The sequence below is a fragment of the Galeopterus variegatus genome, unplaced genomic scaffold (genome assembly GCF_000696425.1).
Source record: "Galeopterus variegatus unplaced genomic scaffold, G_variegatus-3.0.2 Scaffold404, whole genome shotgun sequence".
Classification (NCBI taxonomy): Eukaryota; Metazoa; Chordata; class Mammalia; order Dermoptera; family Cynocephalidae; genus Galeopterus; species Galeopterus variegatus.
Genome location: NW_007726515.1, coordinates 638,040 through 653,589, shown reverse-complemented (window position 1 = coordinate 653,589; position 15,550 = coordinate 638,040). Strand labels below are relative to the sequence as shown.

Sequence of the window (15,550 nt, the reverse complement as noted above, 5' to 3'; positions counted from 1 at the left end):
AAAGGAAGGAAGGAAGGAAGGAAGGAAGGAAGGAAGGAAGGAAGGAAGGAAGGAAGGAAGGAAGGAAGGAAGGAAGGAAGGAAGGAAAAGAAAAGAAAGAAAGAGAAAAAGAAAGATTCATGAGGAACAGCATATTTACGTAGTTTCAAAATACCTCCCCACCAAATACTCATTAAAAAGAGAATAACTTTGCAGTGCCGAAGCCTAGCAAACACCACCTTAAGTCATCAAAGTAAACATTAGTAAGAGAACCAATCAAAATTAGACAAACCAAAATTGAGAAACATTCTACAAAATAACTGGCTTGTACCCTCCAAAGGTATCAAGGTCATGAAAATCAAGTAAAGAACAAGGAACTATTCCAAATTGTCACAATATGAAAAGTAAATGCTGCATGTGATTTTGAACATATTCTTTTGCTATAATGGATATTAAGGGGTTTGGTGAAACATGAATAGGATATGAATACTAGATGGCAGTAACGTGTCAATGTTAATTTCATGATTTGGATGGCTATATTGTGGTTCAGTAAGAGACTACATTTGTTTATAGGAAATACATACTAAAGTGCTTGAGGACAATGGGACATCCTTAACTTACTCTCAAACAGTTCAAAAGAAAAACGTCTTTGAACTGTATTTGCAACTTTTCTGTAAGTTTGAGATAGTTTCAATTCTTTTAAAAAAGGAGAAAAAAGAAAAGCAGTAAAGACAGAGGAGGCATTGAATCTCTTCTCTTCAGTATCGTCACCCTATCTCCCATCTTGCCCCAGGTCTCAGCGGTAACCCAAAGCTTTCTTCATTTACCATCAATCTAGAAGCAAACACTGCAAAAAGAGGGGAGGTCCTCAGCTGCAGCTGGAACTTGTGTTCCAGCCCAACAGTCCTGCCAAGTTGCCCAGACTTTCAAAGCCCCCAGGCTTATTAAAGTTTTCATATTTTTTTTTAAATGATATGCCAAGGCTGACCAGGCTATAATGAAACAAATTTGGCTTTTGAAAAATAATTTGGCAACAAGTATTAAAATCCTTAAAAATGTTCATATCCTTTGATCTGCCTAGCATTTCCACTTCTGAGAATCTATACATTAAAATCTTTTTTTTTTAATTTTTAAGTAAAATCTTAAAAAGAATTTAGCATAAACATGTACCTAATGGTGTGTATATATATATAGGATATATAGGATTATATATATATATATATATATATGCATATATGTAGGATTATTACCTATGGTATGATGAAATATATTAGGTAAAATATTTGATGAAATATTTTTAAACCATTTTAAATAATGTTTATGAATAATTTGGGATCGCTTGGGGAAATCTTTGTTTTAATATTTACTGGAAAATCAGTACATAAATTTTATATTGTAATCATAACTATGTTTTTATAAAAATCTCTACGTAGAATGGATAAATGGAGAAGTAGGTGGTAAAGCAATTACAGTAAAATATTAATGGAAGAATCTATGTGGCAGGTATAGAAGTATTCAATGAGAATTCTTTCAACTGTGCTGTACCTTTGAAAATTGCCATGACAAAATATTGGGAGGAATCACTACATAGACAATGGAAGAAAACAAAACATAGCAGACTAATTCAAACTGAAGAAAAAAAAAATTTTTAAGTTAGTACTGTGTTTCATGCAGTAAAACTATGCTTGACTTATTATATTTACTCTGTATGCTCATGGGTACTACCTTTATTTGGGAAATTATTTAAGCCCTTAAGGAATGCCTTAATGTCTATAAGGAATGCTTTATCTCTTTCAACAGTCATAGCATTATAGTCAAAGAAAAAAAGAGGAAAGCTGCCCTCAGAGTGCATTTTCACAATCAAATGAGAAACCAGGTACTCAGGAAACAACTCTATCAATACTCCCCATAAACCTAGAGATTCTGTGTACATCTCTCCTCTCCTTAGATGATCTTGCCTTGGAGAGATTATCCACAGCTCCAGTTTAACCATGACCTTGCTGCAGAAAAGTCCTAAACCTCCGATTCCATTCCCAACTTCTTTCATGAGTTCCACATATCCATTTCTGAATAAATGGTGGACAGTTCTTCCTAGGTGTCCCAATAGCATCTTAAACAGCAAGTCCAGTACCTAATATCATTTTTCCTTCTAGGCAAACCGCTACTCTTCCTCCTGTTTCCACCATGTCACTAGTGGCACAACCATTCTCCCTGTTACCTTTCTCTTCTCCCAGTCCTTCAGCTTGTGTACCAAACATCACCTTCACATCATTCCACATTTGCAATCTCTATGCTCTCTAATGCTCGTTTCCATTTCATTCCCCCTGCCACCATGCTATTTTCTTAGTCTCTAAATCTCGTTAGCAAACCATCCCACATAGGCACATTAGACTCATCTACATAAAGCACAGCTCTGATCCCACTAGGGAATGAGACAAATGGATCATGGAACTCCTTTCCACCTCTGAGATTGTCTGTGTGATTCCCATATACAAAAATATTCCTTGTGTGACCAATGCTTATCTCAAAAACTCTAAACCCTAATCTGGCATTCTGATCCGAAGCATCCTTCGCTCTCAAATGGCTATACCCCTCTCCACTAATGCTATGCCCTCATAAATCTGACCACTCAAAATGCCATCTTTGCTCTTTCCTGCCTTTGCCCAGGATAATCTCCTCCTTAGTCACCAGCTCCACCATCAAAATCCTTTTGCTCCTTCAAGGCTCTCTCCTGCATAAGATCCTTTGTCTACAACTGGAAGTGATATCTGAATTCTTTAAACCATTCTACTAGTGCATTCATACTTAAACGTGAAAACAAATTGCCTGGGATCTTGGAAAACTACAGATTCTTGTTCAGTAGTTCTACAGCAAGACCTGAGATTCTGCATTTCCAACAACTCTCAGATGATGCTAGTCCCCAAGTGACACTTTGAGTAACAGGATCTTACTTAACATTGCTCTGCATTGACATTATTTTTGTGTATATATTCTTTCTCCTACTAGAGAATAAACTCCCAATGAATCATGAATAGCTTACTCAGTCTTTTATGCTCATAGAAACTAGTTCATTGTCTTATGCATAGTAAATGCTGGTGGGTGGGTAGGCACAAGAGGAGCCTTTGTAATTATACTGATATATTTTTTGCATTGGCACAGGTAGCAAGCACTGGGGAAAGCAAAGTCCAGAACTCTGTTCCCATAACCAGGATGTGAAAGAAGAGCAGCCAAAACATAAAGGCTAAGTATTGCTAAAGTAGGACTCAAGGTCAGAGTTTTGCTTGATTTACCATTTTAACTATTTCTTATGGGCCCTACAAATATCATTTACTGAGACAATCACCCAACAATTAAGCTGGACATACAGGTGAGGTACATTGAGGAAGAAGTAAGATTCATACAGATAAAAAATACAAGAAAATTTACAGACCACTCAGAAGCAGAAAGTAAAATTGTAAATGATGCTTTTAAATGCTAGTGAAACAATGACAGGGATGCAGATGTTTACTGATGGACAATGATCAAACCAATCTCTCTCTCTCTCTCTCTCACAGCAGTAAGAGGGAAAAAAATAACTGGGTATGTGGTTTTTTAATACCTCAGGAAGCTCAGCAGCATTGTCTAGTGCTCTGAGCCCAGGAACACCATGTTGTGGACCTGGCCTGCTCTAACTTGCATTATCTGGTTTGGGTTCCTAGTCACAAAATGAGAAAAATGCTGCTTCAAGATGCCCATACTATAACCTTGCAGTCCAAGATGTACAATCTCACTCATGCACTCATTCTGGCACAGCAGAAAAGTGAAGAAAACCCCGCACACTCAGTGCAGTCCCAGAGATGGTCAGACCTCCAGTTACACAGTCCTACATGTCCCACCTCACCTATCACTATCATTATTACTAGTAATGATTATTAGTGATCATTGCTAAGAATGATAATGGCTACACCTGTTACTTACAGTGTGACAGAAATTTTATACATATAATTTAATGTGATGCTTTAGTAATCCCGTAAGATTGTTTTTATTAAGCCCCTTTTACACAGGTGGAAATTGAAGCTCAAGGTTTAATAATTTTCTCAAGGGCTAAAGCTTCAAACTAATGAAATTAGGACTCAGACTCCCTGTGAACTCACTGTTTTCATGCCTCTCAACAGACATTTACCAAATACTTACTCTGGGAGAGGTACTGTGGTAGGAGCTGGGATTAAAAACTGAGTAAAATATGGTATCTGCCTTTGAAGAACTACTGGTCTTGTAGAAGCAACAAAAAGTACCAATTAGGCAGCTTCACAATTGTGTTGGAAATACTATATGTAATACAGTACTCCACAAATCTTTTAAAAACCAGTAATTTGCTATACAAATTCAAAAAGAAATTAAGAATGGAGCATGCATTTGAACTTGTTATTAATTTTTACTAATACATAAAGTATGAACATAGCCTTTAAACATCCTTACAGGAGAAATAAATGATATAATTTTATCCTTTTTGATAAAAGATTGTATCTCTGGTTTAAGAGAAAAGCAAAAGAAACTTTAGCAAAATGAAGTATTTTTTAGAGTTATGTCACATTAAGATAGCTACTAAAATGATTTTCATCTGTTGACTATAATAAAGCTGGAATATACTGAAATAATATTTAATACCTGAATACAACCTCGCAAAAAATGTTCCACTAAGAGTAGAATTTTTATACCACATATAGCAGCTAAGTGCTGACCTCTAGTGGCCATTTTGAGAATATCTTTATATCGTTGCCACCCTGAACTAGTTTTTAGTTATTAATGACAAACCTATTTTGGTTACATAAATCAACATATAGTTTCCATAAAGTTTTTAAATATCTAAACATAACTTCTAGGTATAAAATATTAGTGCATGGTCCAAACTCCTATATCAAAATTTAATTTTAATTATATCAGAATTAAAACTTAGCTCTTAACTTGTTATCTGACTTTGGACAAGTTACCAGACTTCTCTGTATCGCAGTTTATGAAATGGCAATTAGCAGGATTTAGATAAAGATTAGTCATCACCATTGTTAATTTAATCATGAAGTCTGTAACTGTATCTCATTCTATGAAAGGTCTTCAGCACTTACTTTCCCTAGACTTTTCATAAATATCAGCCCATTTCACACTCACACATGAGTCAAATATCAAAAACACAGCCAATGTAGAGTATGTTTTTTAATTTAAATCTATTTCCAAAACTTTGTTGGCTTTATCTGAGAAGGATGACTTTCTACAGTGTTCATTGTTTTGAATTCACTGGAAAAAGAAAGTGATCATAGGAAGAAATGTAATTATCTCTACTAAAACACCATCATGGTATACTTTTTAAAGAGCTATAAAAGATTTTATAGGAGAAATGACTTAAAAACTATCATTCAAATGTCCTTTCACGTATTTCTGGATCTCTTAATAAATTAGAAATCCTAAAAGTCTGAAGTTGCTAGGATGATCTCCAAACTCCTAAATTGGTATCATCAGAAAATACTGCAGTTCTAAATAATGTTAAGTTGCCTTAAACATTCAAGAAGAAACTTATATGATACAACTTTCCATTAAGTTAGGTCAATCCCACATAAGGCATTATAAGACTAAACATCTTCCAGAAGGCTTTTTTTTTCCCCCACGGATAACATCCCAAGGCAACCCATGTCAACACTGGTTGATTGAAAAGTCATAGTTTACAACTTAACTTTACAACCAATGAAGCCCTTTCATCATCAGGGTTAATTCTTACAAAAATTCATTTAAATTATTTTCCATTTTCAAGTAATAAATATCCCAACCCTTTTTTAAGGATAGATTTTTGTTTTAAGTCATTTTATTGCCATATTACTTTTAAAATTTTTTTAATATTTTAAAAATTTTAAACACATTAACAACTCCAAAATAATGTGATGTCAATGTAATTTGCATTAAGAATTAACATTTCTGAAAGGTAAGAAATACTAGGAATACAAACAAGTAAATATATTCACTTGTCTGTTAAATCAATCTCACATTTCTGATTTACATTTCGTGCTAATCAGATCTGAATAATGAGAGAAATTCCTAATTTAACAATGGTGGACATTCTTCAAATAATTACTTTCCTTATGCTTTACCTCCCTCAGTGACTGATCACATTGCTTGCGAATCATGTATAATGATAATGACTTTTCTTGTCCATTGGACAAATTTGCTACATATGATTAATTAACTTTACAAAGGGATTGCTAATTAATTTACAAGGACTTTGAAAGGAACGTTTAGTGCCCTGAATTTCTCAGAGTAAAAGAAAATTGATTCTTATAGAACTGTTTCTGAATTAACTTATAACTATTTGCACTGTTGCCCAACACTATACCGTACGTATTTAAATATTTTTAATAACAAAAGGACAAAACTAACTATTCCCAATTTATATTTAAGTAACTATAAGACCTGTACCCAAAATTAAGTTTGAAAGTTAAGGAATGTTTTAAGTTCCTACCTAGGGAAGTTGTGGTTCTCCTAAATCTCAGCTCATCAAGACCCAGCAATTGATATGTTGACAGAATCTTATAACAATTGGTATGTGACAGAATCTTGTAATGGTCACACAGTTACACTATTTGAAAACTTCTCAACTGAACAGGGATGAATTATATTATTTTTCCAACAAATACTAACTAGTTAATCTGAGTTTAAGAGCACTACACCATTTCTAAATCCCCCATGCCCTCATTTGCATATGCATTTGCACAACTGTCACAGGCCCACATCATTTATGCAAAGACCGATATCTTCTCAAATGCAAAAGAACTGGAATGAGAAGTTGTAAGACACTGATGTTCCACAAGATTGTCTCAGCTTTAACTTCTTGTCTGCATAGAGCAATGATCTAATTTTATATTTTTCTCCAAGAAGCAAGAAACAGAGTACCAATGTTTTTCAGTTACAGACATCACCTATATACACCCAGTACAGAAATTTTATTTTAAAAGTTCAGGCAGGCAAAAAAAAATAGGAATAAATTCTGTTAAATAAGACATATAGGAGATCATTGGTTTGGACTGAGCGTCTGCACTAGGAGCAACAGACCAAACTAACATGCAGCTATTCGTGCTGAAGTTCCACATCACCAAGCTGAAACTAAGTTGTTTATCTGACCTTCCAAGAAATCAGGAGAGAGATAACAGCCAAATATCCAAACGGGCCAGTTTTAGCTGGTCTGATAAGAAATTCCCCTCTGCTTTAACCTTTACAAGGAAAGCAACCTTGAAATAACTAATCTGCTTTTTGTTCTCTGTTTCTGCCCTTTTCTGTCTATAAAGCCAACCTCCTCTGCTTGGAACATTCATTCTATTTTATTGAATGAGGTGTTGCCTGATTACAGAATCACATATAAAAATCAATTAAGATCCTTAAACTAAATCTGTTTCAATTTTGTCTTTTGACAATTCTGTAAGGAAAATGGAAGATGAGTAGAAATATAAAAAGAATGAATGAGCTTCAAATCATCTACCTGGGAGCAGATAAACAAAACAGTCAAGTCCTTGACTTTAAAAAAATATATTAAGCCCCTGATTCAAACACACACCCATGGATGCATGCAGGTACAAACCCTACCACTGTACTGTACATTTACTGTTCTCCCCACCCAGCATCCATGTGCTCTTAAGGGAACATTTATCTGGTTTCTGCATGGGAACAACCAGGCCGTTCACACTCTTGACCCTTGTATTTCAGGGTCACTCTCAGCTCCAGATATAGAGCATTTGACCAAGACCTAACCATCCCCCTGGCCTCAGTGATTGGCTCACTTGGGCTGATCAGACCAATCAAAGACAATCATGGGCATTTTGTTTGAATGACTTGGAAGAAGCACTTCCTCCTCCCCATTGTGCTTGATATAGAGAGGATGTAAAGGGGTGGAGCCATGGCAGTCATTGTGGCTACAAGAGGGAGGGCCTGAAGCTGCCAGGGGATTCCACAGGGGCCTGAAAGGAACCAAAATTGAGAGAAGAGAAACCACATCCTGATGGCAGCATGAGAACTCTGGATTCCACTCTAAAGCCAAGATCTTATCTCTAGACTTTTCAGTTATAAGAACCAATAAATTTCTCCCTTTTATTCCTTAAGCTAATTGGATTTAGGATGTTATGTTTTGTTTTCTTTCATTTTTTGTCATTTGCAACTCAGAGTCTTAATTGATAAATCAAGACCTTGACATCGTAATGATAAGAAATACACAGAAATTCAATTGCTCAACTGCTTTTAACAGCCAAATGCCAAGTGTGTCCTTATTCTTCATATTTCAGATTCATTGTTCACAGCATTTCAGTAACATTTTTTTTTTTTTTTTTAAAGATGACCGGTAAGGGGATCTTAACCCTTGACTTGGTGTTGTCAGCACCACGCTCACCCAGTGAGCGACCGGCCATCCCTATATGGGATCCGAACCCGTGGCCTTGGTGTTACCATCACCACACTCTCCCGAGTGAGCCACGGGCCGGCCCTTCAGTAACTATTAATGGTGCGCAACTAATAATATCATAATAAATACATGTAAATCTGATGTATCAAATAATAATACCTTTCATATGTATTACTTATAAAATTCTTTTCATATATATTTTTTTAAATCCATAAGACAAGGATATATTATCCACTGTTTATAGATTAAAAACTACCTAAAATTTTTAAAAATTAACTTAGCACTAAGACCTCACAGCTAGTAGGTGATAAGGGCTAAGCCTTTTCATTATTCTTTAATATCTTTATGTTCATTATTCTTTTCACCATTCCACAAATACTTTTTATTGAGAAGTGTCATTGGCTCTAAATTCAAACAAGACACAAATAAACATTAAATTCCATCAAATTAAGAGATATAAAACCTTTGAAAATAGTATAATCTTACCTAAATCAATATCTCGAATTCCCATGTACAGTTCAAGAAGATCATCAACCTTTTCGATTGCCTTTGCTTTGGCTTCAGAGGGCTTTATCAAAGAAGAGAAAAAATATGTTTTTATTATGAAATCTATTGATTGTCAAGGCATACATAAGGGAAAATCTGATATAAAGCCAGTTCATAGTTTGTACTTCAGGTAATTTTTTCCAGCTAATTTTAGGGGGAATATATCTAGAATGTGCTCTGTAACTAGATACAAACTAATACAATACTTATTTTTAGTGTCAGCATTAATTGTTAGATTCAAAAAAGAAAAGCCAGAAACTCAGTCCCCAACTAGCTAACAATCTAGATGAGAAGACAAATGTGAAAATAAATAACTATGTAGGGGCCGGCCCGTGGCTCACTCGGGAGAGTGCGGTGCTGATAACACCAAGGCCCCGGGTTCGGATCCCATGTAGGGATGGCCGGTTCGCTCACTGGCTGAGCGTGGTGCTGACAACACCAAGTCAAGGGTTAAGATCCCCTTACTGGTCATCTTTTTTTAAATAAATAAATAAATAACTATGTAATAATTTTTAAAGGATATAAAAGAAACTGAGGAGCCACGGAAAAGGAAGCAAATTTATATCTTAAGAGTCATGGAAGACTTCAGAAAGAAGGTGACTTAACTGTATTTTCAAAGATGAACAGGTGTCTGGCAAGCAGAAGCTTCTTCAAGCAGAAGACAATAGACAAAGTCTATGTGAGGTCCCAGAGTCTGACAGAAGATTGTGGCATGTTACAGGGACTGCAAGAAGTCCCATGTGACTGGAGCACACAGTGACAAACATGACTAGGTCTTAAGGGGTTCTATGTGCCATTAAAAGAATTTTGGTCTTCATTGTGCAGGCCAGAGTCACCAAACTTTTGATAGTTCACCCCAACAGCATAACATTTCTGAATATATGCCCTTATTATTTATTTTTATTTAATTTTATTGTATGTATTTTTTATAGATTATACACATATATTACCATATTAACATATTGTATATATTATAAAAATACACCAAAAAAGGAAATTTTACAAAGGTAACAATGAAATCATATTTTTAAAATAGTTTTTGTTTGTGTATTAATGGTACCAAGACATTTGTTCTTCCTAAATCTGTTATTAAAATTTTCAGTAGAAAAAAATGCTTGGATGTGTTTTAATATTCCTTAAAATCTTGGTTTAATATTTGGTTAAGTCTGGTTCTATGTTCAGTTTATTGTAATACTTGGTTTTAAATGGCTTCATTGTTAAAAAAGGAATTTCCCAAAGATGTTATATACTCAACTATAAGTACAAATGTAGAATCCACAACCAGACTGTAAGAATTTCACATTACTTTTCATACTGTTATAAATTTATGATGCTTTTCATTCTCAAAATGTATTACAATCAGCTAACCGGTTGGCCGGTTAGCTCAGTCGGTTATAACTCCAAGGTCATGGGTTCAGTTCCCTGCACCAGCCAGCCACCAAACAAAAAAAATTTATTAAAATCATGCATTTTATAGCAAATCATCTATTTTTATTTCCTTGAGGATGTTAGTACAACTCTCTCATATTTTTGTTTACAAGAATGAAACTTTTAAACCAATAACAGATACAATTTATTGTTTTTGCCTTCATTACAATGTCTTTTGGATTGTCTGTGTAAAGCAACAGGCTATGCAAAGTAACTTAGGTATTAACTTTTTACCAGTCCAGCCATATTGTAAGTTACGGTAACAAGTGTCAGCACTCCTCACACACAATGGCCACCAATGTTTTACTATTCTACCTCTTAAATAGCACTTGATCTATCGCCTCTTCTCCATCCATAGCTCTTTGCCTGGGTTCGGTCTTCGTCTTTTCTTATTTGCAGAAGTTTCCTAATTTGTCTCTGCCTGCAATCTTAATCCTCTCAAATCTGTCCTCCTCAACAACCCATTCCCTAGAAACAAAGGATTTTTCTAAAACATAAAACTGATTGTATTGCTTCCCTTACAGTTTTTTGGTTTTTTGGTTTTTTGTTTTTCAAAGATGACCAGTAAGAGGATCTTAACCCTTGACTTGGTGTTGTCAGCACCACGCTCTCCCAAGTGAGCTAACCAGCCATCCCTATATGGGATCTGAACCCGTGGCCTTGGTGTTATCAGCGACCAGTAAGAGGATCTTAACCCTTGACTTGGTGTTGTCAGCACCACGCTCTCCCAAGTGAGCTAACCAGCCATCCCTATATGGGATCTGAACCCGTGGCCTTGGTGTTATCAGCGACCAGTAAGAGGATCTTAACCCTTGACTTGGTGTTGTCAGCACCACGCTCTCCCAAGTGAGCTAACCAGCCATCCCTATATGGGATCTGAACCCGTGGCCTTGGTGTTATCAGCACCGCACTCTCTCAAGTGAGCCACGGGCCGGCCCTCCCCTCACAGCTCTTAATGGCTCCCCCATTATCCACAAGGCTCTTTACATCCTGACCCCATGGGGCCTATACCTCTAGCTCATCACCATCCAGCAGGTACTTCCAGCACAAGATCCCCAAGCCCACCATTGTTTCATGCCTAGAACACTCTCTTCCCCATCCTTAACCAACTCAATCATTCTTGTGGAGGGAAGCTCTCACTGGCCTCCTTTCTTTCTGCGATCCCTGACAGCAGTTGATCAGCCCCCTCTTCGTGACACTGTGTATCCTATATACACTTCCATTAATCCAATCCCACTGGTGTATAAGAGTTTCTCTTCATACCCCTCTCCCTTTGGAGGAGAAACAAGGTCTTGATTCATCTTTGTATCACCAGCACCTAGACTGTGCCTGTCTCAACAAACACATATTGAATAAAGAATGAAGTATGCAAGTGGAACATCTTACAGTTTCCAGATCTGTGCTAGGTTACAAAGAGATGATTTGCTTCAAATCCTATAAATCCCTTAAATCCTCAAGTGTTTCAAATTAGACTGTCGGTCATTTGTATCAAATTTAATACTAGCACCAAACTAGCTTTTTCCTTTCATTACGAGCTATTTTTAATTGCCCCATTTAATAAAACAGGCTACACAAATAGGAATGGATTTTTTGGTGTTTATCTCTGAATGAATCTTTCCTGCCTCCCCAGATAGATCTTAAGCTGTTTTTCTTCACCCCCACACGTTATACATAACTGGTACTTAACAAGTATTTATTAGGGCCGGCCCGTGGCTCACTCGGGAGAGTGCGGTGCTGATAACACCAAGGCCATGGGTTCAGATCCTATATAGGGATGGCCGGTTCGCTCACTGGCTGAGCGTGGTGCTGACAACACCAAGTCAAGGGTTGAGATTCCCTTACTGGTCATCTTTTAAAAAATATATATATATATTTATTAATTGTGTTAACTATTGGAAGACGGCTCTCCACTTGAAGAGACAGGGAGTTTTCCCTGCCAACCCTGCTTCCTTCACAAGCCATTAAAGGCCTGCCCGTTCTCCTCCAGCAGAGCTGGCATCCTCCTTGCTCCCCGCTGCCAGCTCCGTCCCACTGCTCTTCCTCCTCACACGAAGTCCTTTCTTCTGCTGAGGTCTGTTCATCATTCTTTCAATAAACAGTTACTGGCCTTCAGCAATATGCCAGGCAGTGAAGGCTGAAATGACCAGAAGCTACTCCCTTGGGCTTTTTTCAAATACCTCATCATATCTTATCTTCAAAGTGTTTTCAGCTCTACCAGGTCTCTTAGCTCGTCTGTGCCTCCAGATCAACCCTTTCATTCCCCCAGAACCAAGGCACCTGACTAAGAATATTCCTCTGGATTCCCCAAACCAATAATATCCTGAGTGACTCAAACATTCCTAAGGACAACCTCGGCCTCATGGTTCCTTCAGTGTCTGCTCTAACAAACCACCCACAAGACTGACCCTGGACATTGTCACCCAACAAGCTCTGGGATCCCACTCTGTGAAACGGCCCCCTAACTGTTCACCTGTTTCGCTCTTTTGTTCTTCAAACACATGGGGAGCCCTGGGACAGTAGTCACACACACGGAGACTAGAAGGGCCCGGCGCCTGTGCCCCTGCCCATAGGAACTCCCAGACCTCAGAACCCCCACTCCACCCACAGGATGACATTATTGCCGCTGTCTTCACTGCGGTGAGTGGACCTGCTGCATGCCACCCTGAATCCCTACCACTGTCTCCCAGCCCCTGCTGTTCTCTTTTCCACCCTTTTTGCCCCCATGGTTTCTTCTCCTTCTGATTTTTTTCAAATACTGACCTTTATAAAGACACAGTCAGTCAATCAATGAAACCCTTGCTTTTCTCAAACTAAAATGAATCTTTACTAATTCAGCAAAGATTTGAATTCCTTTAATACATCGGGTACCATTCTACAGGAGTAAATAAGATGTGAGCAAAGGAGCTAGACAATAGGCAAAATTAAACAATGATAAAATGTGTCCTATGGTGTTAGTGCTTTGAAGAAAATTAAGGGCATAGAAGACCGAGCAGTGGGAGGGGCAGAGGGAACTGCTATCTGCACAGGATCCTCAGAAAATGCCTTTTAGATAAGGCGCATGTGGGTAGAACCTGAAGAGGGCAAGGCAGCAGGCCATGCAGATCAACGGGCAATGCATTCAGGTAGAGGTAGCAGCAGCACAAAGGCCTGGAGGTGGGGACACGTCCGGAGCATTTGGGGACAAAAACAAGACCCATAGTGGCTGTAAGAGAGGAAGCCAGGGAGAGTGGCAGGAAGTGAGAAAGAAACGTGGAGTTAGATCATGTTGCTTACTCTGAGGACTTAAGCTTTTATTCTGAGTGACAGGGGAAACCACTGGAAGGTTAGGAACAGAAAAGTAACATAATCTCACTTCTATTTTTTTTTTTTAAAAAGTAATTCTGGCTGCTATGCTGAGCACAGAAGGAAAGAGGGCAAGGGTAAATGCAGGAAGACTGAACAGAAGGTGGCTACAGTCTCCAGGATAACATGAGGTGCCTCAGGCCAGAGTGGTGGGAATAGAGGTGGTACGAAGTTGCTGGATTCTAGTCTATTGTAGTCATAGACCCACTAGGATTTGCTGATGGGAGGAAGGTGGTACATGAAAGAGAAGAGTCAAAGATGACTCTGAAATGTTTTATCTGAGGACAGAAGTTCACAATGTAACCTTTCATTATCAAAATCTTCTTAGGAATGTTTATTCCTACAGGTGACTCTGAGACTTTTTCTCAGCTCTCAAAGAGCTTTGACTGATTTAAGTTTTTGAGACAGTCCAGATGTCTAAAGAGTCTAGAAAGATTGTCTGCAGGTAGCTGAGAATTTCTATAGATCACGATCTCTTTTCATGCACTTAATTTCTACATTTTGTTCTTAAATGACTTCAGTAACTTCCATATTAAGTGGGCAATGAATTAAAAGTCCATGCTTTGATGAGAATCAATGGTGTGATATTATGTTATATGTGTTTTCATTCACAGTTCCTGGCTCCCTAAGGCATGTCTCTATTTATTCCCCCTCTTTCTGTCATGGAGCTGGCCATGAAGAAATTCTCTGACCCACTTTGTCTAACTGTAGGTTATGAGATTCCCATTCCAAAAGAGGTCCTGCCCCATGCGCAGGAGGAGGGAACGCTGCACAGAGAGGCCAAGAAGAACCTGAACAAACAGGCCTTGCTGGGTTTCCCCACCCGGGCTGTTAGCGTTAGATTAGACCCTTTTTGTCCAATCACATTTCTACACAGCTGTCCGTGCTTCAATTATGCCTGCATAATGAATCTTCCATAAAAACCCAAGAGCACAGCGTTCCTCTATGTGCTAGGAGTTGTGGCGCACCCCAACTCCACGGGAATAGGAGCTCCTGGGTGGGACCCTTCTAGACCTCTCCCTAGGTATCTCTTCCCTTGGCTATTTCTTTGGATCCTTTAAAATATCCTTTATAATAAACCAGTAAATAGAAGTAAGTGTTTCCCTGAGTTCTGTGAGCCATTCTAACAAATTAATCAAGCTTAAAGGGGGAGGAGGGAGTCGTGGGAACCCTGGTTTATACCTGGTCAGTCAAAAGTTCCAGAGGCCTGGGCTTGCAACTGGCATCTGAAGCAGGGGATGGTCTTGGGGACTGAGCCCTCAGCCTATGGGATCAGACACTATCTCTAAGTAAATAGTATCAAAATTGAATTAGAGGGCACCCAGCTGGTGTTCGCTGCCAGAGACTTGCCTGGTGTGGGGGGAGAAACCCCCACACATCTGGTGTCTGAAGCATGTTGTGAGAGTATAGTGGGAGAAATGTTTTTCTCACTCAAATGGCATTTTATTTCACTTTGTGATTAAAGTTAAATAAGCCCAGCTCTAACAAATATGAATATCTATACATTTCCAAGCATAATGGGAACTAAATGAACATAACATACCTCTTCTTCCATGGTGGCAGGACCTTCTGACCTCAGGCGAAGTGTCCCTCTTCCAGTACCAACTTTTCCTGCTGACAACCTTCCAGCTTTTGACCTTGGCTCTATTTCTACAAATATACAATGAATGGGGAAAGGTACATATATTCAGAAAGTATCTGAACAAACAACTGTGAAAGCTAATGTAGTTTCTTTCATAAAACTGTATACAAGTATCGTAAAGATAAAAGGTATGCCTTCTCATGGAATTTCCCAAAACAAATTCACTGACATTCATTATTCTCATATGGGAATCTCTATGACAG

General features: G+C 38.0%; 1 protein-coding gene across 1 annotated transcript in view; it reads right to left on the bottom strand.

Moving 5' to 3' along the window:
- GIPC2 (GIPC PDZ domain containing family, member 2) overlaps nt 1–15,550 on the bottom strand; it is an 85,625-nt gene that overhangs the window by 2,659 nt on the left and 67,416 nt on the right. Inside the window, exons 4-5 of the mRNA XM_008568382.1 lie at nt 15,249–15,355; nt 8,876–8,957 (exon numbers count right to left, since the gene is read on the bottom strand). Coding sequence (XP_008566604.1) covers nt 8,876–8,957; nt 15,249–15,355 — 189 coding nt within the window. The remainder of the gene's footprint in view (nt 1–8,875; nt 8,958–15,248; nt 15,356–15,550) is intronic.